Below are 21572 nucleotides of genomic sequence, written 5' to 3' on the forward strand. Positions count from 1 at the left end.
TATGGGGCACTGTGATAGGCGTTTCTTATGGGGCCCTGACAGGAGCTTCTTATGGGGCACTGTGACATGAGTTTCTAATGGGGCACTGTGATGGGCGCTTCTTATGGGGCACTGTGATGGGAGCTTCTTATGGGGCACTGTGATAGGCACTTCTTATGGGGCAATGCGATAGGAGCTTCTTATGGGGCACTGTGATAGGCGTTTCTTATGGGGCCCTGACAGGAGCTTCTTATGGGGCACTGTGACATGAGTTTCTAATGGGGCACTGTGATGGGCGCTTCTTATGGGGCACTGTGATGGGAGCTTCTTATGGGGCACTGTGATAGGCGCTTCTTATGGGGCACTGTGACAGGAACTTCTTATGGGGCACTGTGATAGGCGTTTCTTATGGGGCCCTGACAGGAGCTTCTTATGGGGCACTGTGACATGAGTTTCTAATGGGGCACTGTGATGGGCGCTTCTTATGGGGCACTGTGATGGGAGCTTCTTATGGGGCACTGTGATAGGCACTTCTTATGGGGCAATGCGATAGGAGCTTCTTATGGGGCACTGTGATAGGAGCTTCTTATGGGGCACTGTGACAGGAGCTTCTTATGGGGCACTGTGATAGGCGCTTCTTATGGGGCACTGTGATAGGAGCTTCTTATGGGGCACTGTGATAGGCACTTCTTATGGGGCACTGTGACAGGAGCTTCTTATGGGGCACTGTGACAGGAGCTTCTTATGGGGCACTGTGATAGGCGCTTCTTATGGGGCACTGTGATAGGAGCTTCTTATGGGGCACTGTGATAGGCACTTCTTATGGGGCACTGTGACAGGAGCTTCTTATGGGGCACTGTGACAGGAGCTTCTTATGGGGCACTGTGACAGGAGCTTCTATGGGGCACTGTGACATGAGTTTCTTATGGGGCACTGACAGAAGCTTCTTATGGGGCACTGTGACAGGAGCTTCTTGTGGGACACAGTGACTGGAGCTAATTATGGGGCACTATGACAAGCACAGTTTGCAGGATAAATGTTTTGTGTAAAGATGGGACATTGTTCTAATTCATTTTCGTTGCTTTCCTCTGACAGGTTGTGACTTGTGTTTTGTTGGCTCCACGCTTCTCTCCTGGTCCACACACATGTGCGGGGTGAGGTGCCCCTATTATATAGTGTGCAGGGTGAGGTACCCTTACTATATAGTGTGCAGGAGGAGGCGCCCTACTATTTAGTGTCCAGGGGCCTGAAGCTTCTGATGGCCGCCCCACTTGTGTTATTAGTTGTCTTCTACCACAATGCAACTTTAAAGGAAGGCACAAGGAAATAAAAGTCTGTCCTTGGCGTCCCTCCAGCAGTACAATGTCAACAACCTGTAATCATCACCAATCTTCCCAGGAGACATCTGCAGATTGTGAAGTAACCTTTACTAACTATCACACCTCCAGTGTTTTCTTATTATTAGAGAAATATACACTCACCGGCCACTTTATTAGGTACACCTGTCCAACTGCTCGTTAACACTTAATTTCTAATCAGCCAATCACATGGCGGCAACTCCGTGCATGTAGACATGGTCAAGACAATCTCCTGCAGTTCAAACCGAGCATCAGTATGGGGAAGAAAGGTGATTTGAGTGCCTTTGAACGTGGCATGGTTGTTGGTGCCAGAAGGGCTGGTCTGAGTATTTCAGAAACTGCTGATCTACTGGGATTTTCACGCACAACCATCTCTAGGGTTTACAGAGAATTGTCCGAAAAAGAAAAAACATCCAGTGAGCGGCAGTTCTGTGGGTGGAAATGCGTTGTTGATGCCAGAGGAGAATGGCCAGACTGGTTCGAGCTGATAGAAAGGCAACAGTGACTCAAATAGCCACCCGTTACAACCAAGGTAGCCAGAAGAGCATCTCTGAACGCACAGTACGTTGAACTTTGAGGCTACAGATGGGCTACAGCAGCAGAAGACCACACCGGGTGCCACTCCTTTCAGCTAAGAACAGGAAACTGAGGCTACAATTTGCACAAGCTCATCGAATTTGGACAATTGAAGATTGGAAAAACGTTGCCTGGTCTGATGAGTCTCGATTTCTGCTGTGACATTCGGATGGTAGGGTCAGAATTTGGCGTCAACAACATGAAAGCATGGATCCATCCTGCCTTGTATCAACGGTTCAGGCTGGTGGTGGTGGTGTCATGGTGTGGGGAATATTTTCTTGGCACTCTTTGGGCCCCTTGGTACCAATTGAGCATCGTTGCAACGCCAAAGCCTACCTGAGTATTGTTGCTGACCATGTCCATCCCTTTATGACCACAATGTACCCAACATCTGATGGCTACTTTCAGCAGGATAATGCAATGCCATGTCATAAAGCTGGAATCATCTCAGACTGGTTTCTTGAACATGACAATGAGTTCACTGTACTCCAATGGCCTCCACAGTCACCAGATCTCAATCCAATAGAGGAGCATCTTTGGGATGTGGTGGAACGGGAGATTCGCATCATGGATGTGCAGCCGACAAATCTGCGGCAACTGTGTGATGCCATCATGTCAATATGGACCAAAATCTCTGAGGAATGCTTCCAGCACCTTGTTGTATCTATGCCACGAAGAATTGAGGTAGTTCTGAAGGCAAAAGGGGGTCCAACCCGTTACTAGCATGGTGTACCTAATAAAGTGGCCGGTGAGTGTAGTTTTAAGGGTATGTTCACATGTGGTGGATAATCTGGTTCTGATAGACATTAATGAGGCTCCTGGGCCCCAATGTAAGATCTGTATCCGCCCCCAGCTGTATTATATCATGTATAGTACTGGTCTCCTTATATTGGGTATAGACACTTAGTGGTCCCCTTAAAGCTCCAGGACCCAGGTGTGACCCCCATCCTCTGCACCCCCTCAGGTTACTCCCCTGGATAGAAATGGTGATTCCTGTCCTCTGGATATGAAGAACCATTTTCTATCATTTGTTTCCTCTTTCAGCTGATCAAGTCTGAATGCGGAAAAAACTCTCTCATGTAGAAGAGCGGCAGTATCTGTATATTCAAGGCACGCTAAAGTATATGCCCAAAACATCACAAGGTAAGTGATTGTACAGTAAATCGTGGGTATTTTTGACTTTCCGAAAAAAAAAAAAAAAAAACGCAGCAAAATCGACAGTAAAAAAGCTGCATTTCCACAACATGAGGCCTCTGCCTTCCAGACATTTTGGAGGGGATTAATCAAAACCAGCAGATTATATACTGGAATGAATCTGAGCAGCTCATGGGCCATCTATGCCCTGCCCCCACACACTGAGTAATGTGACAGCAGCGATGTAGATGTAAAAACAACGGCTTTGCAAATCACAGCGTGTCCGTGTTGCGATCTTTTCCGCAAAGTGGGCATGGGATTCGCATGTATCCCATCTACTTTGCAATTACTGTATAACGCCACAATTCCTTTTGTAGCCAAGAATGGGAAATATACAGGAAGTACATTTACTTCTCCCTTCTGCTCAATCAAATCCTGGTTTTGGCTCAAACACGCAACAAAAGAAGCTGTGTTTCATTAACGTGGGGCCGAAGACTAAGTCTCCACGTTGCGGAAACGCAGCTTTTTTTTGTTGCAGAATTTGATGAATTTTTTTTGAGCCAAAGTCAGGATTTGATTGAGCGGAAGGCAGAAATATTATATAAGTCCTGCCTATTTATTTCCCATTCCTATTGTAGCCATTCTTGTCTTTGGCTCATAAAACCGTAGCAAAATCTGCAACAAAAAAAGCTACATTTCAGCAACGTGGGGCCTCGGCCTAAGGATCAAAACCTCTTGGTCACTAAGGGTTAAATAAGTGACTCTTTTACGACTTTACACGTCATGTTTGCTACTAGTAAAATACTTCCTGGAACATCTTCATCAGTAGATGAGTGAGGAGCCCAGAGCCCAGACCCCCACTGGGGACACTCTGACATCTCAGTGACAGGCCGGAAGATGCTAGAAGGTAAACCAGCCCTTTAAAGTAGCCATTGGCATCTTGGGACCAAAAACCGTATCACACAAACAAGTGACATTTGGCAGACGGGTGTTACTTGTCCACACGTCAGGTCTGCAGACAGGAAGGTGACCCCAGATTGTGAGACCTTCTACGTAATAACAATGGCTTTGGGTCTCAGCAGGTGCTTTATGTATTATGAAGGCCTCTCATCTCCATCTATTAACCCATATCTCATTGTAATTGAGCTCCGATCCCTGAGGCCATTAGAAACCTTAGACGCTGCTCTCAGTCCATTACATGATTCGTTGAATTGCATGTATATAGCTTTATAGACCTTGTTCTGATTAATAGGCAATTAGTAGCAATGGCCGCAAACAGTGCAGACGGATAACCTGTAATGGCAAATAAAAGGAGAGAACTCGCAGACAAAGGGTAACATAATAGTCTTCCCGGTGTTAAATGGTGACACATCGACAAGCCGGAGACCATTGTGTGTAGTCAAAAGAACGCCAGAGGTATGCTGAAGGTATAATGTCGGCCATTGTTCAGACACTTTCATCATCATTTGTCGTTTCTGTACAGAACACCCGATCCTCAGGTCTAGAAATCACACACGTACTATGTTATGTTTAGCACAGAAACTGAATCTCCCCCCCCCCCTTCCCTGAACAAATATTGAGATATCGCAGTTGCTTATTATGGATCATCTCAGTCAGGTTACATTCTGATGGAAATTCAGATGAAAAGGTCCGCCAAGCCCAACTTTTTTTCCGGCAATGTCTATGAAAAAATAATGGCCACCCAACAGACCCCATTATAGTCAATGGAGTCCCTAAGGATCAGTTGACCGCCATTATACAGACTATTTATTACTTTATTCTGATCCTGCGACAAACCAGAAATAAATCTGAGTTTTGTCCATGTTCTATCGGTTTTTCAATGAAACGTGTCTTTTTTTTTCTATTGGATTTGTAAACTTCAATGAGCAAAGTCTTAAAGGGGTATTCCCATGACGCTTGTTCACCCAACCTGCAGGCTGTGTGCTCTTGTCACTTCCTGCTTTTCTCAGCACATTGGTGGGTGGGGTTTCACTTGCACAGGATTGGTTGTAAGTGAATTACCACAGTGTGAAGCTGATGTAGCAGAGCTGGATTTGAGTCCATTTGCATTACATACAGAGGTAACAGAGGTAAGAGGTAGAGATAGGGACTCCCTATCTCAGCCCTTATCAGCCAAATTCAATTAAACCGACTGATAAGAGCTCAGAAATCCTGCAGCTCTCACCTTCCCTATCTGAGAAGCTCCGCTACTTATCAGACACAAACAGTCAGAGCTGCTCCCAGCCCCTCCCTTCCCCCCTGAGAGCAGGCAGCTACATCACTTGACAAATGAGCAGATAATCCCAAGGGCCATAGAAACAGAGTGTAAACAATGAAGTGAATAAATTAAGATAACGGCCAAACAAAGCAGTTTTGATAAAGCAATGCATTTAGGAATAGTCTTAAATCCACATTAACTAACAGTATAGATAGGATCCTTGTGATGGGACAACCCCTTTAAGTAGAATATGGGCAAGAATAGGCAAGGCGGATTTGCACTGCATCTGGTAGCTGAAGTTTTTCCACACTTTTTGTGTCCATTTCCATGTCAGGATTAACTCAGTGTGAACCCAGCCTAAGATCTGACTAGCTCCACATACGGAATACAAATGCACACAAACGGCATCACAGTATAGAGCCCACTTAGACCCCTACATAGTACGACATCCAAAACCGCGCCGAATTTAGAAATCGTGGCATGTCCACAGCGCAGTTTTTACCGCAAAGTGGACACGTGTTTGCTAGAATCCCATCCACGTTGCCCTGACTGTAAAACGCTGTGATTTTTTTCGCATTGCTTCCGCCACAGCATTGTGTATATCAGCCTTCCTAAACAATGTCCATGGCTCTTCAACTGCAATGAAACTACAAGCCCCAGCGTGCAATCACTGCAGCTTTCAGGGTTGGGATTTGTAGTTTTACAACCCCTGGACATTCGCAGTGATAATAACAGGAGACTTTAACACATAGAGGTCGGGGAGCAGTCACACTGGGCATTTCTGGGGCCTGTTTTTACATGACTGACAGGAGGACCATAAATACCTGGAATGAATCTAAGCTCAAGCAGACAGTGGTTGGGGTCAGGGGTCTTCTGGAGCAGCTGCAAAGGACAGGTCGTATATCTAGTGTCTCGAGAAACAGCAGTCGCTACGTTAAATCCATTAGGGGTTTTTCCAGATTTTTAAGATTGATGATCGTTCATTAGCATTGGTCATCCATCTATGATCAGTGGGGTCTGGTACCCAGAACCTATACAGATCAGCACTTCAACACTGCTGCTACCGTTTCACAGGCCGTGTGATGTCATGTTCATTCGTCACATGACCTGTGATCATCATGGGGCTGAATTACAAAGCCCAAGCATAGCCATTATACAGTGTACGACTGACACTGGGTTCACACCAGCACCTGAACTCCGTTTTCAGGTTTCCGAAACCTGTCAAGCCGAGTCCGGCTGTGAGCGCCGGTGAGCGTTTTATGCTCTCCGCAGCAAAAACGTTTTTTTTAAAACCAGACACAGAGTACGGCATGTCCGACTCTGTGTCCGTTTTTTTAAAAAAAAAAAAACTGTTTCGCCGTGGAGAGCATAAAACGCTCACCGGCACTCACGGCCGGAGACTTTTCAAGCCCATTCAAATGAATGGGATTGAAACAGGCCGACAGGTTTCCGTCTCCTGCTCCTGTTTTGTGCAGGAAACGGAAACCTGCAGGTTACGGGCGCAGATGTGAACGAGCCCTGAGCTGAACACTACGGACTCTTCAATCATCGGAGGGTCCTGGGTGTCAAACCCCCCCACTCAATATTCAATTGATGACTTATCCTAGGGATAGGTCATCAGTCGGTAAGCCTGGACAGCCCCTTTAATCTGCATGGGGTTTGCAAAAAACGTAAATTTTACCACCAAGTCAGAAGAACTGAACTGATTTGCAGTCACACAAATTTCTGCATCAAATATTGCACATGTGAATATACCCAAAGAAGGGTTCACATTTGCATTTGGGCCATTCCATTCCCTTGTCCGCACTTTTCATGACGAAACTGAGTGGTCTATGGGGTCCGTGGGTTTCCTAAATTTACCACCTTTTTATGAGGATTAGGTTTCCGTTCGTGGGGTCCCCAAGCGGACTTCCTGAATGGAAACCCATGCGCAGATGTGAACTGTGCCTAAAGGAGAAGCCCGGGCCAGATGCCCCCTGAAAATAGAATACAAAAAAAATTACAAACAGAAAATAGAAACGAAATAGAAAAAAGTGATTTCATTTAGTTAAAATTGGTGGTCCATTCCCTTTAAGGGCTTGCTATGCAGGACAATTTCTACATACATGATACGTTTTGTGGGATTAAATTCGGAGATCTTACTATGGAATACTGTGCGGTTAGGGGCTCAATGTAAAGTGCGTTATAGTGGAAAATGAACTTCCCCTTGAAATGATTGTAGTGTGTACTATATTCCCGCCAATAAGAGTAAATGAGGACACGCTGTTACATGACGAGCACATAAATAAAATTGATGAGCGCAGTAAATATAAGGAGACCGAGATCGACAAAGACATCTCAGAAAGTGCTAGAGACACCATTAACTTCCCATCTTCAGAGCAGGCGGAATATATTGTATAGATTAGGAGATGGATTGTATAGCGGGGATGATATAATCTGGTTGGGGCTGCAGCTGTCTGATGTAATGAGACCAGAGATGTGGGAGGACGCCGGCGGATGAGCGCACCATCACTCCCCCGTGTATATTTTATTAATATCTGCTTTTCATTCATTTACAGACATGACCGGAAGGGACGTGCGATCATTTGTAAGAACGAACAGGAACGGAGACAATGGTATAGTCTGCCTTTTCAGTGTCTTCTTGGTTGTAATCTTGCAATGATTGCCATAATGTACACTGATCTAATTCCTTATTGTCATAGGTTTCTTGTTTCTGTAATACCTAGGTTGTTTCTTTCTCAGCACACGTTTGTTAGATACATACGTTTCAGCAGTATAAGACTGACACCAGGAGACCATGGATAGATTTGTACAGCTGCTATGACTTGTGTACATCTGTCTTCAGTTTGCTCCACCTAGTGGTTGCCTTGTACTGCAGAAATCTGAGTATTTAAAGGGAATGTGTTGACAAAAAATTACCTATTTTTGTTATTATTTTCCATAATCTAGATTAACAAAGTACTATCTCCCATAATTTTTCACTCTGACCACTAGGACTAATAATAGACTGAAAGTTACCAATTCTGTAGGGGTTTTGTTGGCAGAAGTAACTTCATTGACACCACAGACAAGATTACAAATGAAGATAGATAAGACCACTGACCCATCCTTACGTCACTACTGACAATTGATGATGTCACAGTTTATCTCCTCCCCCTCCCTGCTCGGAGCATGTGTAGAAAACTCTCCCATAGACCTCCATGAGTCAACTCCAGACTATTGCTGATTATGGCCCATGAATATGTCGTAAAGCAGATCACTAACTGCTGCTAACAGAACAGACAAGAAGCTCAGGCACGATGGGTACCTTGTAATCATGTACAGAAAATGGTCTAAAAAAATCTACAAACATGCATAAGTCAATACAGCTAGCAAGTATAAGACGCTTTGTACTACGTCTTATCAGGAAAATATTAGTTTTGTCTTCATATCCACCTGTTACTTCTCTGTAAAATCTCTGCTGAATCTGACTTGGTCTCACAAGATGGACTTCAGGTTCACCAAAACATCAAATTTTTGACTAGAGCGGGAAGAAGGAGGAGTAACCAAGTGAGATAGAAGAAGAGACAAAACATCGGCTGATGCACCTTGTATATTTTTTTTATCTCACCCCAAGTGCTTAATTAAAGGGGTATTCCCATGACGCTTCTTCACTAACCTGCAGGCTGTGAGCTCTCTTCACTTCCTGCTTTTCTCAGCACATTGGTGGGCGGGTTTTCACTTGTGCGGGATTGGTTGTAAATGAATTACCACAGTGTGAAGCTGATGTAGCAGAGCTGGATTTGAGTCAGTTTGCATTACATACAGAGGTAACGGACTCCCTATCTCAGCCTTTATCAGCCAAATTCAATTAAACCAACTGATGAGAGCTCAGAAATCCCGGAGCTGTCACCTCCCCTATCTGAGAAGCTCCGCTATTTAAAAGACACAAACAGCTCAGAGCTGTTCCCAGCCCCTCCCTCCCCCCTGAGAGCAGGCAGCTACATCACTTGACAAATGAGCAGATAATCCCAAGGGCCATAGGAACTGAGTGTAAACAATGACGTGAATAAAGTAAGATAGCGGCCAAACAAAGCAGTTTTGATAAAGCAATACGTTTAGGAAAAGTCTTAAATCCACATAAACTAGCAGTATAGATAGGATCCTTGTGATGGGACAACTCCTTTAAGTATAATATGGCAAGGCGGATCTTGCACTGCGTCTGGTCGCTGCATCTTAAAACCCAGGCAAACTGAAGAAGTTTTTCCACACTCTTTGTGGCCATTTACATGTCAGGATTAATGTGAACTAACTCCTTGTGATGGGACAACCCCTTTAAGTAATTCTTTATAATGTCCTATATGGTGCGTCTGCATCTATGTGTGTGTGAGAGACTTAGTAGACTTTGTTAGACTTTGTTTTCTATATGTATTGTATATGGGAGACATCATATCAGCTAGTCATATCCATCAGATCAGGGACAAGAGCCTGAAGCGTGGAGAACTGCTGCAGAATATAAGTCATATAATTGCTAGATAGTCTTACTCCTTGTGTACACAGAGGGCAGCTCATTCTGGAAGGTTAGGTGTGACTTTATAGTAGCCAGTCACTATGTATTCTAGCCATAAATCACTTATTTTATCCCTATTTCTGAAGGCATTCTTATTGTGCAGCCTTTATTCCTCACCAGCCTAAATTTTTGCAAAGTACTCTATAAGGATGTCTATGAATCAATTCTGTATTTTCATCTAAAAAAGCTCTTTACATGCTGCTACAGAAAGCCCAGGAGCCCTGCCGGTCGCAGAATGATGGACAGCTCTCCTTGTCTACAACCCCATACAGGAGAAACTGTCCATCACTGCTTAGCCGGGGAGGCTGGGCTCTCGGGGGCAACCGAATCATGGAAAACTCTATCACCCCGAGCTCAGCATCTCTCGTCCTAGTCCTGCCATCAGATATAGTAGGGAAGAACAGATCTGACAGAGGCGGTAAAACATCTGTAACATAGAAACAATTCCTGCATCAAAGAAATAAGCCCTGAACCTTCTTAGACGTCTTAGATTATATTATTATTATTAATATTATCATCTCATCTCAAGTATTACCATTTATTATTAGTGTTATGTATTATTAATAGTATTATGTATTACTATTTTATTTTATTATTACTATTATGTATTATTATCTACCTCCATATTATATTACTGTGTATTATCCTGTCTCTGTATTACTTTGCTACTGTAACATACTGAAATTTCCCCACTGTGGGACTATTAAAGGATTATCTTATCTTATTAATAGTTTGATATATTATTAGTAGTTGTATTGTGTATTTTTGCCGTCAGAAGACGGAAACCTGGCAGGCAGTGTCCGGCTGTGAGCGCCGGTGCGTGTTTTATGCTCTCCGCGGCAAAACCGTTTTTTTTTTTTAACCGGATACGAAGTCCTGCATGTCCGACTTTGTCTGGTTAAAAAAAAAACATGTTCAGAATGAGCGCGTAAAAAGCAGCTCCCATTGACTTGAATGGGAGCCGGCATACGTGCACTCCCCATTGAAATCAATGGGAGGCTTTTTTCCCTATGCTTTCAATGTATTATTAGTAGTAGTAGTAGTAGTATTACTATGGATTATTATTAGTTTTATGTATTGTTGTTAGTAGTAGCACATAATAGTAATAAATATCCATAGTATAGAAACTACCCACTGTACATTGTAGGGGACTGAGCACCATTTTGCTTTCAGATAATGAAATAGATGCAGCGTTTTCATAAAGAAAATCTGTTTTATAAATATGCAAATGAACAATGGGGCCGTGTCAGAGACTCCATGGACTCAAGTCAGGAAGCGCCAGGCACATGTGCAGGAACTCAACAAGCAGCGTCATGGCTGTAGGACAGGAAGAAGCTGTCAATCCTGTGTACAGAGGTCAGACCCGGAGGTGGAGCCCCCTCTCCCCGTTGTAAGTTTCGATGTATCGCGGCGTTGATTCTGACACATAAACTCATGTCAGAGTCAGCGCTGCAAAAAAGAATCCCATTGACTTCAATGGGTTCCAATTAGCGGGCGTACCACGTTGAAATCATTGGGTTAAAATGCCTCCCATTGATTTCAATGTGTTACGCGCTCTAAAGGGAACCCATTGAAGTCAATGGGATTCTGTTTTGCAGCGCTGACTCTGACACAAGTTTACGTGTCAGAATCAACGCCGCATTACATCGTGTGAACGGACCCTGACACTAATGAGTCACATGACACCGGGGAGGGAAAATGGTCAATTGGGTACAATTTGACAATTTTTACTCAGGAGTGTACTCACTTTTGTTTCCAGGGGTTTGGGCAATAATGACTGTGTGTTAAGTGATTTTGCTGTCTTTTTCCTCTTTAGTTAGTTAAAAAAAAAATAAAAATATCCAGGTGATACTTTCCTTTAAGACAGGGAGGCCCAGTTCTGCTGCTGCCCTTGCATCTCCTATAGCTATACCCCTGCCATCCCCATTAGAGAAACATAAACATTGCCTTGGTTAGATGGCCGCTTTCCAGTTTGAGCCCTTTGTAGTGCTGGAGTGAGCATGCTAGCGATGCTTATCTATATAAGCAGCCAGCCCTTGTGGACATCAGTACATGTCACCCACTGGCAGCGTCTGGCCCTGCTGAGCAATGGGCCAAACATACTTCAGGCCGCTGCTTAGCAAACAGCGCGGCCACCAAATGATTCATTAGAGAGTCTGAGGTAGTCCATTATTGTGTCATCTAGAAAACAAGCACGACTCTAAACGCAGCTACATTTAGGCTTTATAGGATAAAGACTATGCCGAGGTTCCCTATAGAGAATAGTCAGCAGCTCTCATGTAAACAGTTCAGCATTTGGCATCTTTTGGCAGTGCAGACCTTTATGCTATTGATTGATGGCAGCGGCTTATTGAAGAGTCCGTCCCTCCGGCCTGGAACAAGACTGAAATTTGCAACAAGTATATAAAAATAACATCACTTTTTTCCTCCTTTCTTTGAACACAATCCGCCTTCCCCAGCCCACATTCTTCAAATGGAGACTTGAAAGGTTTTTGCTCCTTGCAGGCCTTCTAATGATCTCGGCCGCCTTGCAACCCCAGTCTAGTGTAAACTACCTTACTATACAAGCAAATCATTACTTCTTACTGTCAATATGTGCACAGAAAACACCTAGACCCAACAGAGCAGTGAGAATACATTTAAAGGGCTAGCAAAGCTGTAGAAAAGGAAGCCATTACTCAAGGGAACCTGTCAGGAGGGAGATCGGCTTTGCAGGCTACCTGTACGTGTGTGTAGACCATACATGACCTGCTAAGGATTCTGGAAAAAGAATATGGACATAATTCTTCCTTCCTAGAAATCTAGACCCATCTGCTATGACCTCTCACCCAGCCAACCTATACCCTGCTTTCCATTGATGAGGGGGGCAGTAACCCCAAAACAGCTGTCTAGGGATAGGGGGTTCTCTTCCTTTTGGAGAGAACTTCCTTTAAAATTGATCCTTTTATCAATTTTAAAAAATGTAACCCTTCTAAAGACTATGCTCACGGATCTCCTTGTGTTGGATTCCATTTTTAGCGAGTCTTTTACACAGACTCACTAAATATGTGCAAAAATGTGAATATAGACTTACATCTACTTCCAACACTAAGGATAGAATTAAGCTTTTTTTTTTTCTAATATAGAGATCACAATGTACATTTTTTTTTCCTTATCAGTATGTCTTTGTAGAATGGGACAAAATCCATGCAAACACGAGGAGAACATACAAACTCCTTGCAGATGTTGTTCCTGGCAGGATTTGACCCCAAGACTCCAACGCTGCAAGGCTACAGTGCTAATGACTGAGACACCGTGTTGCCCCAAAGTTAGCTATTTATATACAGAAATTGTGCACATTTTACTGTCCTCCAGTCATCGGCTTATCATGCATTTCTTAATGTTACGTGGTTCAGCAAGGTTATAACTACAGTATATAGGCTCTGGCATGGTAGATTTAGGTGCCGTGGCTCAGCAAAAAGCCTATCCATATATCAGATCTTTTCATCCTCGGACCGGTGGTGACTGCGCCGCTGTAATGTTAGCAGAAGGCATCACCAAAAATGTTCAATTCACATCCTAGTTATTGCAGAGACCTTTAAATGTCATCTGTGCTTAGCATTACCTCCAAATAGAAACCACTAATCTGAGAAGGGGGACGTAGGAGTCACCAGACTATCGTAAGAAGGAACATTTCTGAGGGCCACATAATCCGCCGTTATGTAATGTCGGCTAGGTGCCTATAGCGGGGTTAAATAAATCTGGCAAGTGACATCATCAGCCACAACAACACAATAATCAACAGATTAGAAAATGACCCGGGATGGGCACTCCGGCAGTGCACTGGACTGGGTCCATGTTAGGTGAGTACGGTGGTGGAACCTTGTGTCTGCTGAATCTTCCAAATCACAAATGTGTGGTTTTTGGAAAATAAGCAAAACCATCATCCTCAATAGAGGATCATAAGCAATGCCTTTACAGCCGAAATCTACACCTTCACCAGCGAGGGATGAGAGAGGTTGCACATAATTCCTAACAGTTTGTGTGCCATACTATGACTTAAGCGCCTCTTCCACCAGTACAGGGGACATCGGCATGATGAATTGCACCGACTGACTTTGTGTCCACACATAGAGGCTATATCAGTCGGAGAGTCAGACTGTTGGTCACATGACACAGCTGAGGACCAGATAAGTCGCATGTGCAGCCCTGCGAGAGGATTATCTTCACTACAATATACATTAGACCAGAGAGTACACATTGTAGTTGGAGTGTTGCTTTAAGCTCAGACCTGGTTTAATGTATGTTCTTACTGGTTTTCTGTCCGTCTCTTTGTAGCAGATTTAGTGGTTCGCATGAAGAATGGATTTGGCAGCTCAAAATACAAGCCTGTTGACTACCAACAACTACGGGCATTAACCGAAGCCAAGAAGTTAGCCTCCTCAAGCATCCAATTAAAGGTACTGCTAACTCCTCGCTGTTACAGAGCGTTTGCCATTCACATAATACATGACACGTTAAGCCTCTGTTCTCACTTTTGTTAGTTATTTTCCATCAGATTTTCATCGCTCTTTTACAGCCATCACAGCACGGTGAGAAAACAAAAATGAGCAATCTTTACATACCCATTCACATGGGGAAGACAATGATGAGGAGGCCCACTCACTGGACTTATAAGCCTCCAGGGTGCAGGGATTTCAGTCAATTGTTAAGGCTACGTTCACACTGTCTTTATTACCATCCATTGCTGTCATCCGTCATAGATAGTGGAGTGACAGACACAGACAGAGCCTCCTCCATCTGCCTCCGGTCCCCTTTGACTATAATGGAAATAGACATGGCGGACACTTTCTTCTATTTTCTTCCTTCCGTCATGTTTGTTTACTTTTGCAACGGAAGAAAAAATCCTGCAGAAGATAGAAGAAAGCATCCGCCATGTTTTTTTTTTGTGGTGAATACAGGAGGACACCATACAGAGGGGGCTCTGTTTGCATCTGTCTTTTAGCCCTTTAAATGCGCGGGGTAATTTGTAGGTTACTGCTTTTTATTTCTTGGTATAGTACATCACACATAGGCTCCATGGCTAACCTTCAGACTGTGCGATCTTCCCCCGGACACCTGGATGCCATGTTTGCCATCTGAGTGGTAAATCCCCCGGAGTTGCAGTATTTTCTTTATCACTCCAGTGTCTAGTCCCAGGTCTCGGTTATGTAATACTGCCAAGTGCCAGAAGTAATGCCGATACAGCTAGATGCCATTACAGCACCTATATATAGCTAACTATACACTCAGCGTGATGTAATTGTACGTCGCAGAGCAGGTTAAGATTTGTGTGTTGCGTTTATCCTTTGGAGGATGAAAACAACAGACATTAAATAACTGTATTGGGATCCTACAATTATACTGAATATTTTCCATCAATCAAGCCTACCAGAAGGGGAAGAAGACTGATTCTGTCTAGAGTCTGTCACCAAAAAGGCACACGAGCAGCTGCCACAAAGGAGACACATGGGAATCCCCTTTATAGTGGCTTCTGAGGTGCTTTTATGGTGATGGAGTCTAGGCAGAATCGGTCTTCTTCCCCTTCTGGCAGGTCTTCTTCCCCTGACCAGTCACTGAGCATGTGTGACCACCAGAAATCACATGGTAGATGTTGCTATATACTTTGAGCACCAGGTGGCGCCTTACTGTGTAAGTCAGTGTCATAAATCTCATTAAAGAGGACCTTTCATGGTTTAAGGCACAGGCAGTTCTATATACTGCTGGAAAGCGGACCGTGCGCTGAATTCAGCGCACTGTCGGCTTTCCTGATCTGTGCCCCGGGTAAAGAGCTATCGGTGCCGGTACCGTAGCTCTTTACTGTCAGAAGGGCTTTCTGACAGTCAGTCGGGTACATCCTTCTCCACAGCAGCGCCTATTGTGCTGTACAGTGTGAGTGGGGAGGAACGCCCCCTCCCTCTGCTCACAGTGCTCGTCCATAGATGAGTATTATCAGGAGGGGAGGGGCGTTCCTCCCCGCTCATACTGTACAGCACTATAGGCGCTGCTGTGGAGAAGGACGTACCTGACTGACTGTCAAACGCCCTCCTGACTGTAAGGAGCTATGGTACCGGCACCGCTAGCTCTTCACCCGGGGCACATATCGAGAAAGCTGACAGTGTGCTGAATTCAGCGCACTGTCGGCTTTCCAGCAGTATATAGAACTGCTTGTGCCCCAAACCATGAAATGGTCCTCTTTACGTCTTCAGTGATATTTAATGGCGGGACAATGCCTATAAGTAACATGGGAAACTGGTCGTGTCCTGATCTCCTCACAGACTGCAGTGTTATGGATGTGGTTGTGTTTAGCTCTTTAGAGGCTTTCAATTTGTATACATGTCTATTAAATAATCTGATGTAATCCTGGAAAACCCGGACTACCAGATTTTACCATCATGTTGTCCTTCATTGCCGGTCAGCACAATAAACTTACCAATCATCCCTTACAGAGCACATGTCTATGTGTCAATGTCACAAGTAGTCCTACGAGGATTTGGCCCTCGGCTTCCCGCACCGATTTGTAATTTCATCCACTTTAGCACAGTTCAGTGCTCACACCTCCTGCTTTGCAGAAATGGGAATATTTACCCATTACTGGATCTAATCCTCAGGCAGTGATTATACCATATGCTCATAAAACTAGCAGCCTACAATGTACCTCTATGGGAAGGGGTGAAATCCGATCATTAGAAGGAGGACGACATACTATAAATACATGGAAGGTTTATTTCCGCCAAAATGGACATAGTTAATAGGAGTCCATATTATTAGAATTTGTCCAGTGTCATTCACTATAACTAATTGGTGGATTATTATGAGTTCCAGTATTATGAGTGTACAGCATGGACATCAGCTAGACGGACGAGTAGGGACTCAGAAAGGTTATCTCAGGTATCTGGAGCCGTGATGACCACAGTGCACCCCACATTTACTGGAGCATGTGGAAGGATCTATAGATCTATAAGGGGCTCAAATGGGTTCAAGTATTGGGCATTAGAAGGCCAGTAAGCTGGTGTAAGCGGCCATTTTCTTGTGGCCCGGGAATGAGCAGTCGGCTCTTGAAAAATTGAAAACCCAGGAAGAAAGAAGACACAGGGAGAGGCCATTCCAGAAGAAGATGGAAGTGTCACTGGAGAGTTCTCTTGCAGCATTGGGGACGCCTCCAGTGCTGTATGAGTGCCAGGGCCCGTCCCCAGTGCTGCGAGAGAACTCATTTGCATGCCGAAGAAAACCGGGATTTCTACCGAACGGCAGCGTGGAGAAGACAGCTATAGGTAGGAGAAGAATAGACTTTCTTAAGGCTATTCCAACGTGTTATTGAGCAAAAAAAGGCTATCCAATGATAGGATCCCTTTAAGCTCAATGTCAGCTTTGTAGCGTTATATAAAACTGCACTTTCACGAGGACATGAAAAGTCCTCTTTAAGGGCCATAATACCCCCTTAATTTAATTTTATGGAACTTTGTACAAAATAATCGATGCAGTATATCAATGCAGGTAAGTGCACCTCTTCCCCCATGCGGTGCCCTTGGCCGCCTCCTATTCCTCATCCCATCCCAGGTTGATGTAGGCAGAAAGATACAAGGAAAAAACATCCATCCAACCAGAGATTTGCTTAAAGTTATTACTAACAGAAATGTTTGGGCAAATACTCAGCCGCTGAACTCTTTTTATTATAGTTCTTGGCCATAAAACATTCACAGATATCCATCCATCATAAGCAATGTTCAGAAAGTCCATTAAACCTGGCAGCCAAGTGATTCTGAGTCCAGCGCCAATGTAGTTTGTCAACAGTAAAATACAGCTTGTGGTTCCCGTAATACCGCTACACATCATCTGATGCAAACTACAGAATATCAACTACTGTAAATACATTCCAAGTAAGACTATCTAATTGTTCTCGTATTTTTGGCTTTGTTGAGTTGTATTTCATGAGGGAGTAGAGGAGCTGAATGGTTGTAAAGGATCCAATGTAAAAGTCCTGAATTCTCCTTCTCTATACCAAAGACAACATTACTGATCAGATATAGTCACAGGACAGACATACCTAGTACACCCCACAACTCGTGGATGCTGTCTCCTCTGATAGTAAACAGTCACTTTCCTTAAAGTCTCCAGTCAGCCCAGACCACTATGACCACTTCTTCTACCAATGACTTGTCTTTGTAGAGTTTGCCACTTGAACATCTGCGATTTCTCACTTTTCTATCATCCCCTCCATCCTGGTGTCCTAACAGTGTCTTCCTGCTGTTGTCACTAATACTGCTGTAACTCACACATCCTCCTGAGCATGGCATGTCTTAGTACATAAAGACCGTGCATTCACCCTGTATGTGCCACATCTCAGTACTGCAGAACATGCATTCTCCATGTGCTACAACTCAGTACTGCAGAATGTGCCTTCTGCTTGTGTGTGTTACATCTCAGTACTGCAGACTGTGCATTACCCGAGTGTGATAAATGATAGTCCTGCAAACCATGCATTTACCCTGTATGTGTTACATGTCAGTACTGCAGACCATGCATTCCCCCTGCGTGTGCTACATCTCAGTACTGCAGACCATGCATTCACCCTGTATGTACTACATCTCAGTACTGCAGACCATGCATTCCCCCTGCGTGTGCTACACCTCAGTACTGCAGACTGTACATCCTGTGTGTTACATCTCAGTACTGCAGACCATGCATTCCCCCTGCGTGTGCTACATCTCAGTACTGCAGAATGTGCATTCACCCCGTGTGTGCTACATCTCAGTACTGCAGAATGTGCATTCACCCTGTATGTGCTACATCTCAGTACTGCAGACCATGCATTCACCCTGTGTGTGCTACATCTCAGTACTGCAGAATGTGCATTCACCCTGTGTGTACTACATCTCAGTACTGCAGACCATGCATTCCCTCTGCGTGTGCTACATCTCAGTACTGCAGAATGTGCATTCACCCTGTGTGTACTACATCTCAGTACTGCAGACCATGCATTCCCCCTGCGTGTGCTACATCTCAGTACTGCAGAATGTGCATTCACCCTGTGTGTACTGCATCTCAGTACTGCAGACTGTGCATTTCCCCTGCGTGTGCTACATCTCAGTGCTGCAGACTGTGCATTCACCCTGTGTGTACTGCATCTCAGTACTGCAGACCATGCATTCACCCTGTGTGTTGCACCTCAGTACTGCAGACTGTGCATACACCCTGTATGTGCTACATCTCAGTACTGCAGACTGTACATACACCCTGTGTGTTGCATCTCAGTACTGCAGACCATGCATTCACCCTGTATGTACTACATCTCAGTACTGCAGACTGTACATACACCCTGTGTGTTGCATCTCAGTACTGCAGACTGTGCATACACCCTGTATGTGCTACATCTCAGGAATCTGGACCATTCGGATGTGACAGCGATCACTGATCCCAGTAAAAGTCATTCCTGCCTGTCCACAAGAGCTTGTAGTATTTTGACTGCAGCTGATATATAGCCATGTTTCAGCTGCCTTTGTGTACGGGCATATCTGGCAGGGTCAGTGATGTCTATGACAGCTGCATTTTTTTTTTATACATGTGTCCTTGTCATTATATCAGCCATGAATCTCAGTCCTGGATAATGGGTACTAGATGGTATTGGATATGACATAGTGTAGCAGATTTACACAACCAGGTTTCTCATCTGCGTGGGGTCCATGAGCCAGGAAAAAATAGGAAATTCTGTAATGTTTCATGAAACAGTCCCTGAGAAGAGATCCAATTCACCCATAGAAGTGGAGGGCTCCACTCTTACATTGTGCTCCATAATAGTAATATGTTTAAAGGGGTCTCCTTAAAACAAGCTGTGTAGCAGATTCTGCCAGATCCTTCAAGAAGATCGATACATATTAATATGGAATCACCTGATAGACTTCCAGTTCAGGGAAAGCAAGAAAGACAATGGTTCACATGGCGGCTCTTGTAGAGTCTTCTGTCTCATAAACCTGCTACAAGAATGTCCCACGTCATCCGTGACGGAAAGGCGAGGCTGAACCTCAGATATGTGGCACAGGGTTGCATGTGTGATCGGCCTCATACAATGGGGCTTATCAGTAGAGATGGGCAAACCAATTCAGATCAAACTGGATTCAAGTCGAATTTCCAGCAGCGTCAAGTTTGATCCGACATCAAAGCTTTTGGAGTTGATCACCCACTAATCATGCGTGTCTATGTGCGATGACGTTGTAGTGCCCCACGTGACGGCTGAAAGCCCAAACACATGACAATATGATGTCAGCCAAGATGTTGGAAAAAGACCGAGCTACCGACAGAGAAGTTAGACAAGGTGAGTATAATGGTTTATTTTGTTGCGGCACCTCCCCTGGGACTCCACTTATTATAATCTGGGGTATGAAGAGAGAATTTTGAGACAGAAGACCACCTAAAACACCCCTCCGAAAGCTGCCACGTGAACATACACTAAACCCCATCAGCCTCTCCTCCAGTCTCTTTTGACTCTTTTAGGATTTATCTTCTCCTCCCTTCGGGTCCTCATCTGTGTCATGTGACCCGCAATCAAACTCTCTAACACTGATGTGGACAGAAAGTCAGTTTCTCCATTGACTGCTATATCTTTAACCTTTTATAGATGTAGGACACACTTTGCATTTCCCCTTCACATTGCCCAATGGGACATTTATGGCAGTGTTGCCTAAAATAGACAAACTGTTTAAAGAACATTCCTCACGGAAATAAAAAACCAGCAGAGAGTCCTTGAGTTGTTCTTTTCTGTCACGTTGCGAAGAGGTCCACTTCTTATTTATATTTGTTCGGACACCTTTGGGTCACAACTAAAATGCCTGCCATTACAGCTGATATGGGAGTTGTCAGACAGTTTTCTAATCCCCTGCATGACAGATCTGCTGAGATTTGTAATAATAACTCCGTCTAGCCATACATTGCTCAACAGGTAGAAGACGTACTGCTCAGGCAATACAGAAGCTATAGAAGCTATCATATGGGTTGTCACCTAAATGCAACCCCAATTCCAAAAAAGTTAGGACAATGTGTAAAAGGGAAGGAAAAGAAGAATGCAGCAATTTGAAGATGTATATACCAATATTTTATGCACAATAGAACAGGTCAGAAGAGGAAGGTTAGACATTTCTCCATTTCATTGGACGAAATTAACTCATTTAGAGATTGATGGCAATAACAAATCTCAAAAAAGTAGGGCCAGGCCCCTGTCTAGCATTGTGCTGCATCCGCTCTTACATCTGGGAAATGAGACCAATTTCTGGAGTTTTGGAGAGAAACATTGTCCAATTCGTGTTCTGAACAGTCCTTGGTCTGCTCAACTTTTTGTTTCATAATGTTTTTTGATTGGTGAAAGGTCTGGACTGCAAGTGGACTCGTCTTCTTTGAAGCAATGCTGTTGTGGTGGGTACAGTGTGTGGTTTAGCATTGTCTTGCTGTAATCTACAATTTTCTATTGCGTAACTTTCACTTTCTGATATGTGATCTATGTTCTATTGTGTAACTTTCACTTTCTGATATGTGATCTATGTTCTATTGTGTAACTTTCACTTTCTGATATGTGATCTATGTTCTAATCTATTGTGTAACTTTCACTTTCCAATATGTGTTCTGTGTTGTATTGTCTAACTTTCACCTTCCGATATGTGTTCTGTGTTGTATTGTGTAACTTTCACCTTCTGATCTGTATTCTGTGTTGTATTGTGTAACTTTCACCTTCTGATCTGTATTCTGTGTT

The 21572-nt window shown here is 44.0% G+C and overlaps 1 protein-coding gene across 1 annotated transcript in view; it reads left to right on the forward strand.

Annotated features, from left to right (window-relative positions):
• The first annotated feature begins 3047 nt into the window (after positions 1 to 3047).
• CCDC148 (coiled-coil domain containing 148) overlaps positions 3048 to 21572 on the forward strand; it is a 100015-nt gene continuing 81490 nt past the window's right edge. The window contains exons 1-3 of the mRNA XM_075284490.1: positions 3048 to 3056; positions 7824 to 7880; positions 14132 to 14253. Of these exons, the coding sequence (XP_075140591.1) occupies positions 7826 to 7880; positions 14132 to 14253 (177 nt within the window). The 5' untranslated portion in view covers positions 3048 to 3056; positions 7824 to 7825. The remainder of the gene's footprint in view (positions 3057 to 7823; positions 7881 to 14131; positions 14254 to 21572) is intronic.

Source organism: Leptodactylus fuscus, chromosome 8, assembly GCF_031893055.1.
Source record: "Leptodactylus fuscus isolate aLepFus1 chromosome 8, aLepFus1.hap2, whole genome shotgun sequence".
In the NCBI taxonomy this organism is placed as follows: domain Eukaryota; kingdom Metazoa; phylum Chordata; class Amphibia; order Anura; family Leptodactylidae; genus Leptodactylus; species Leptodactylus fuscus.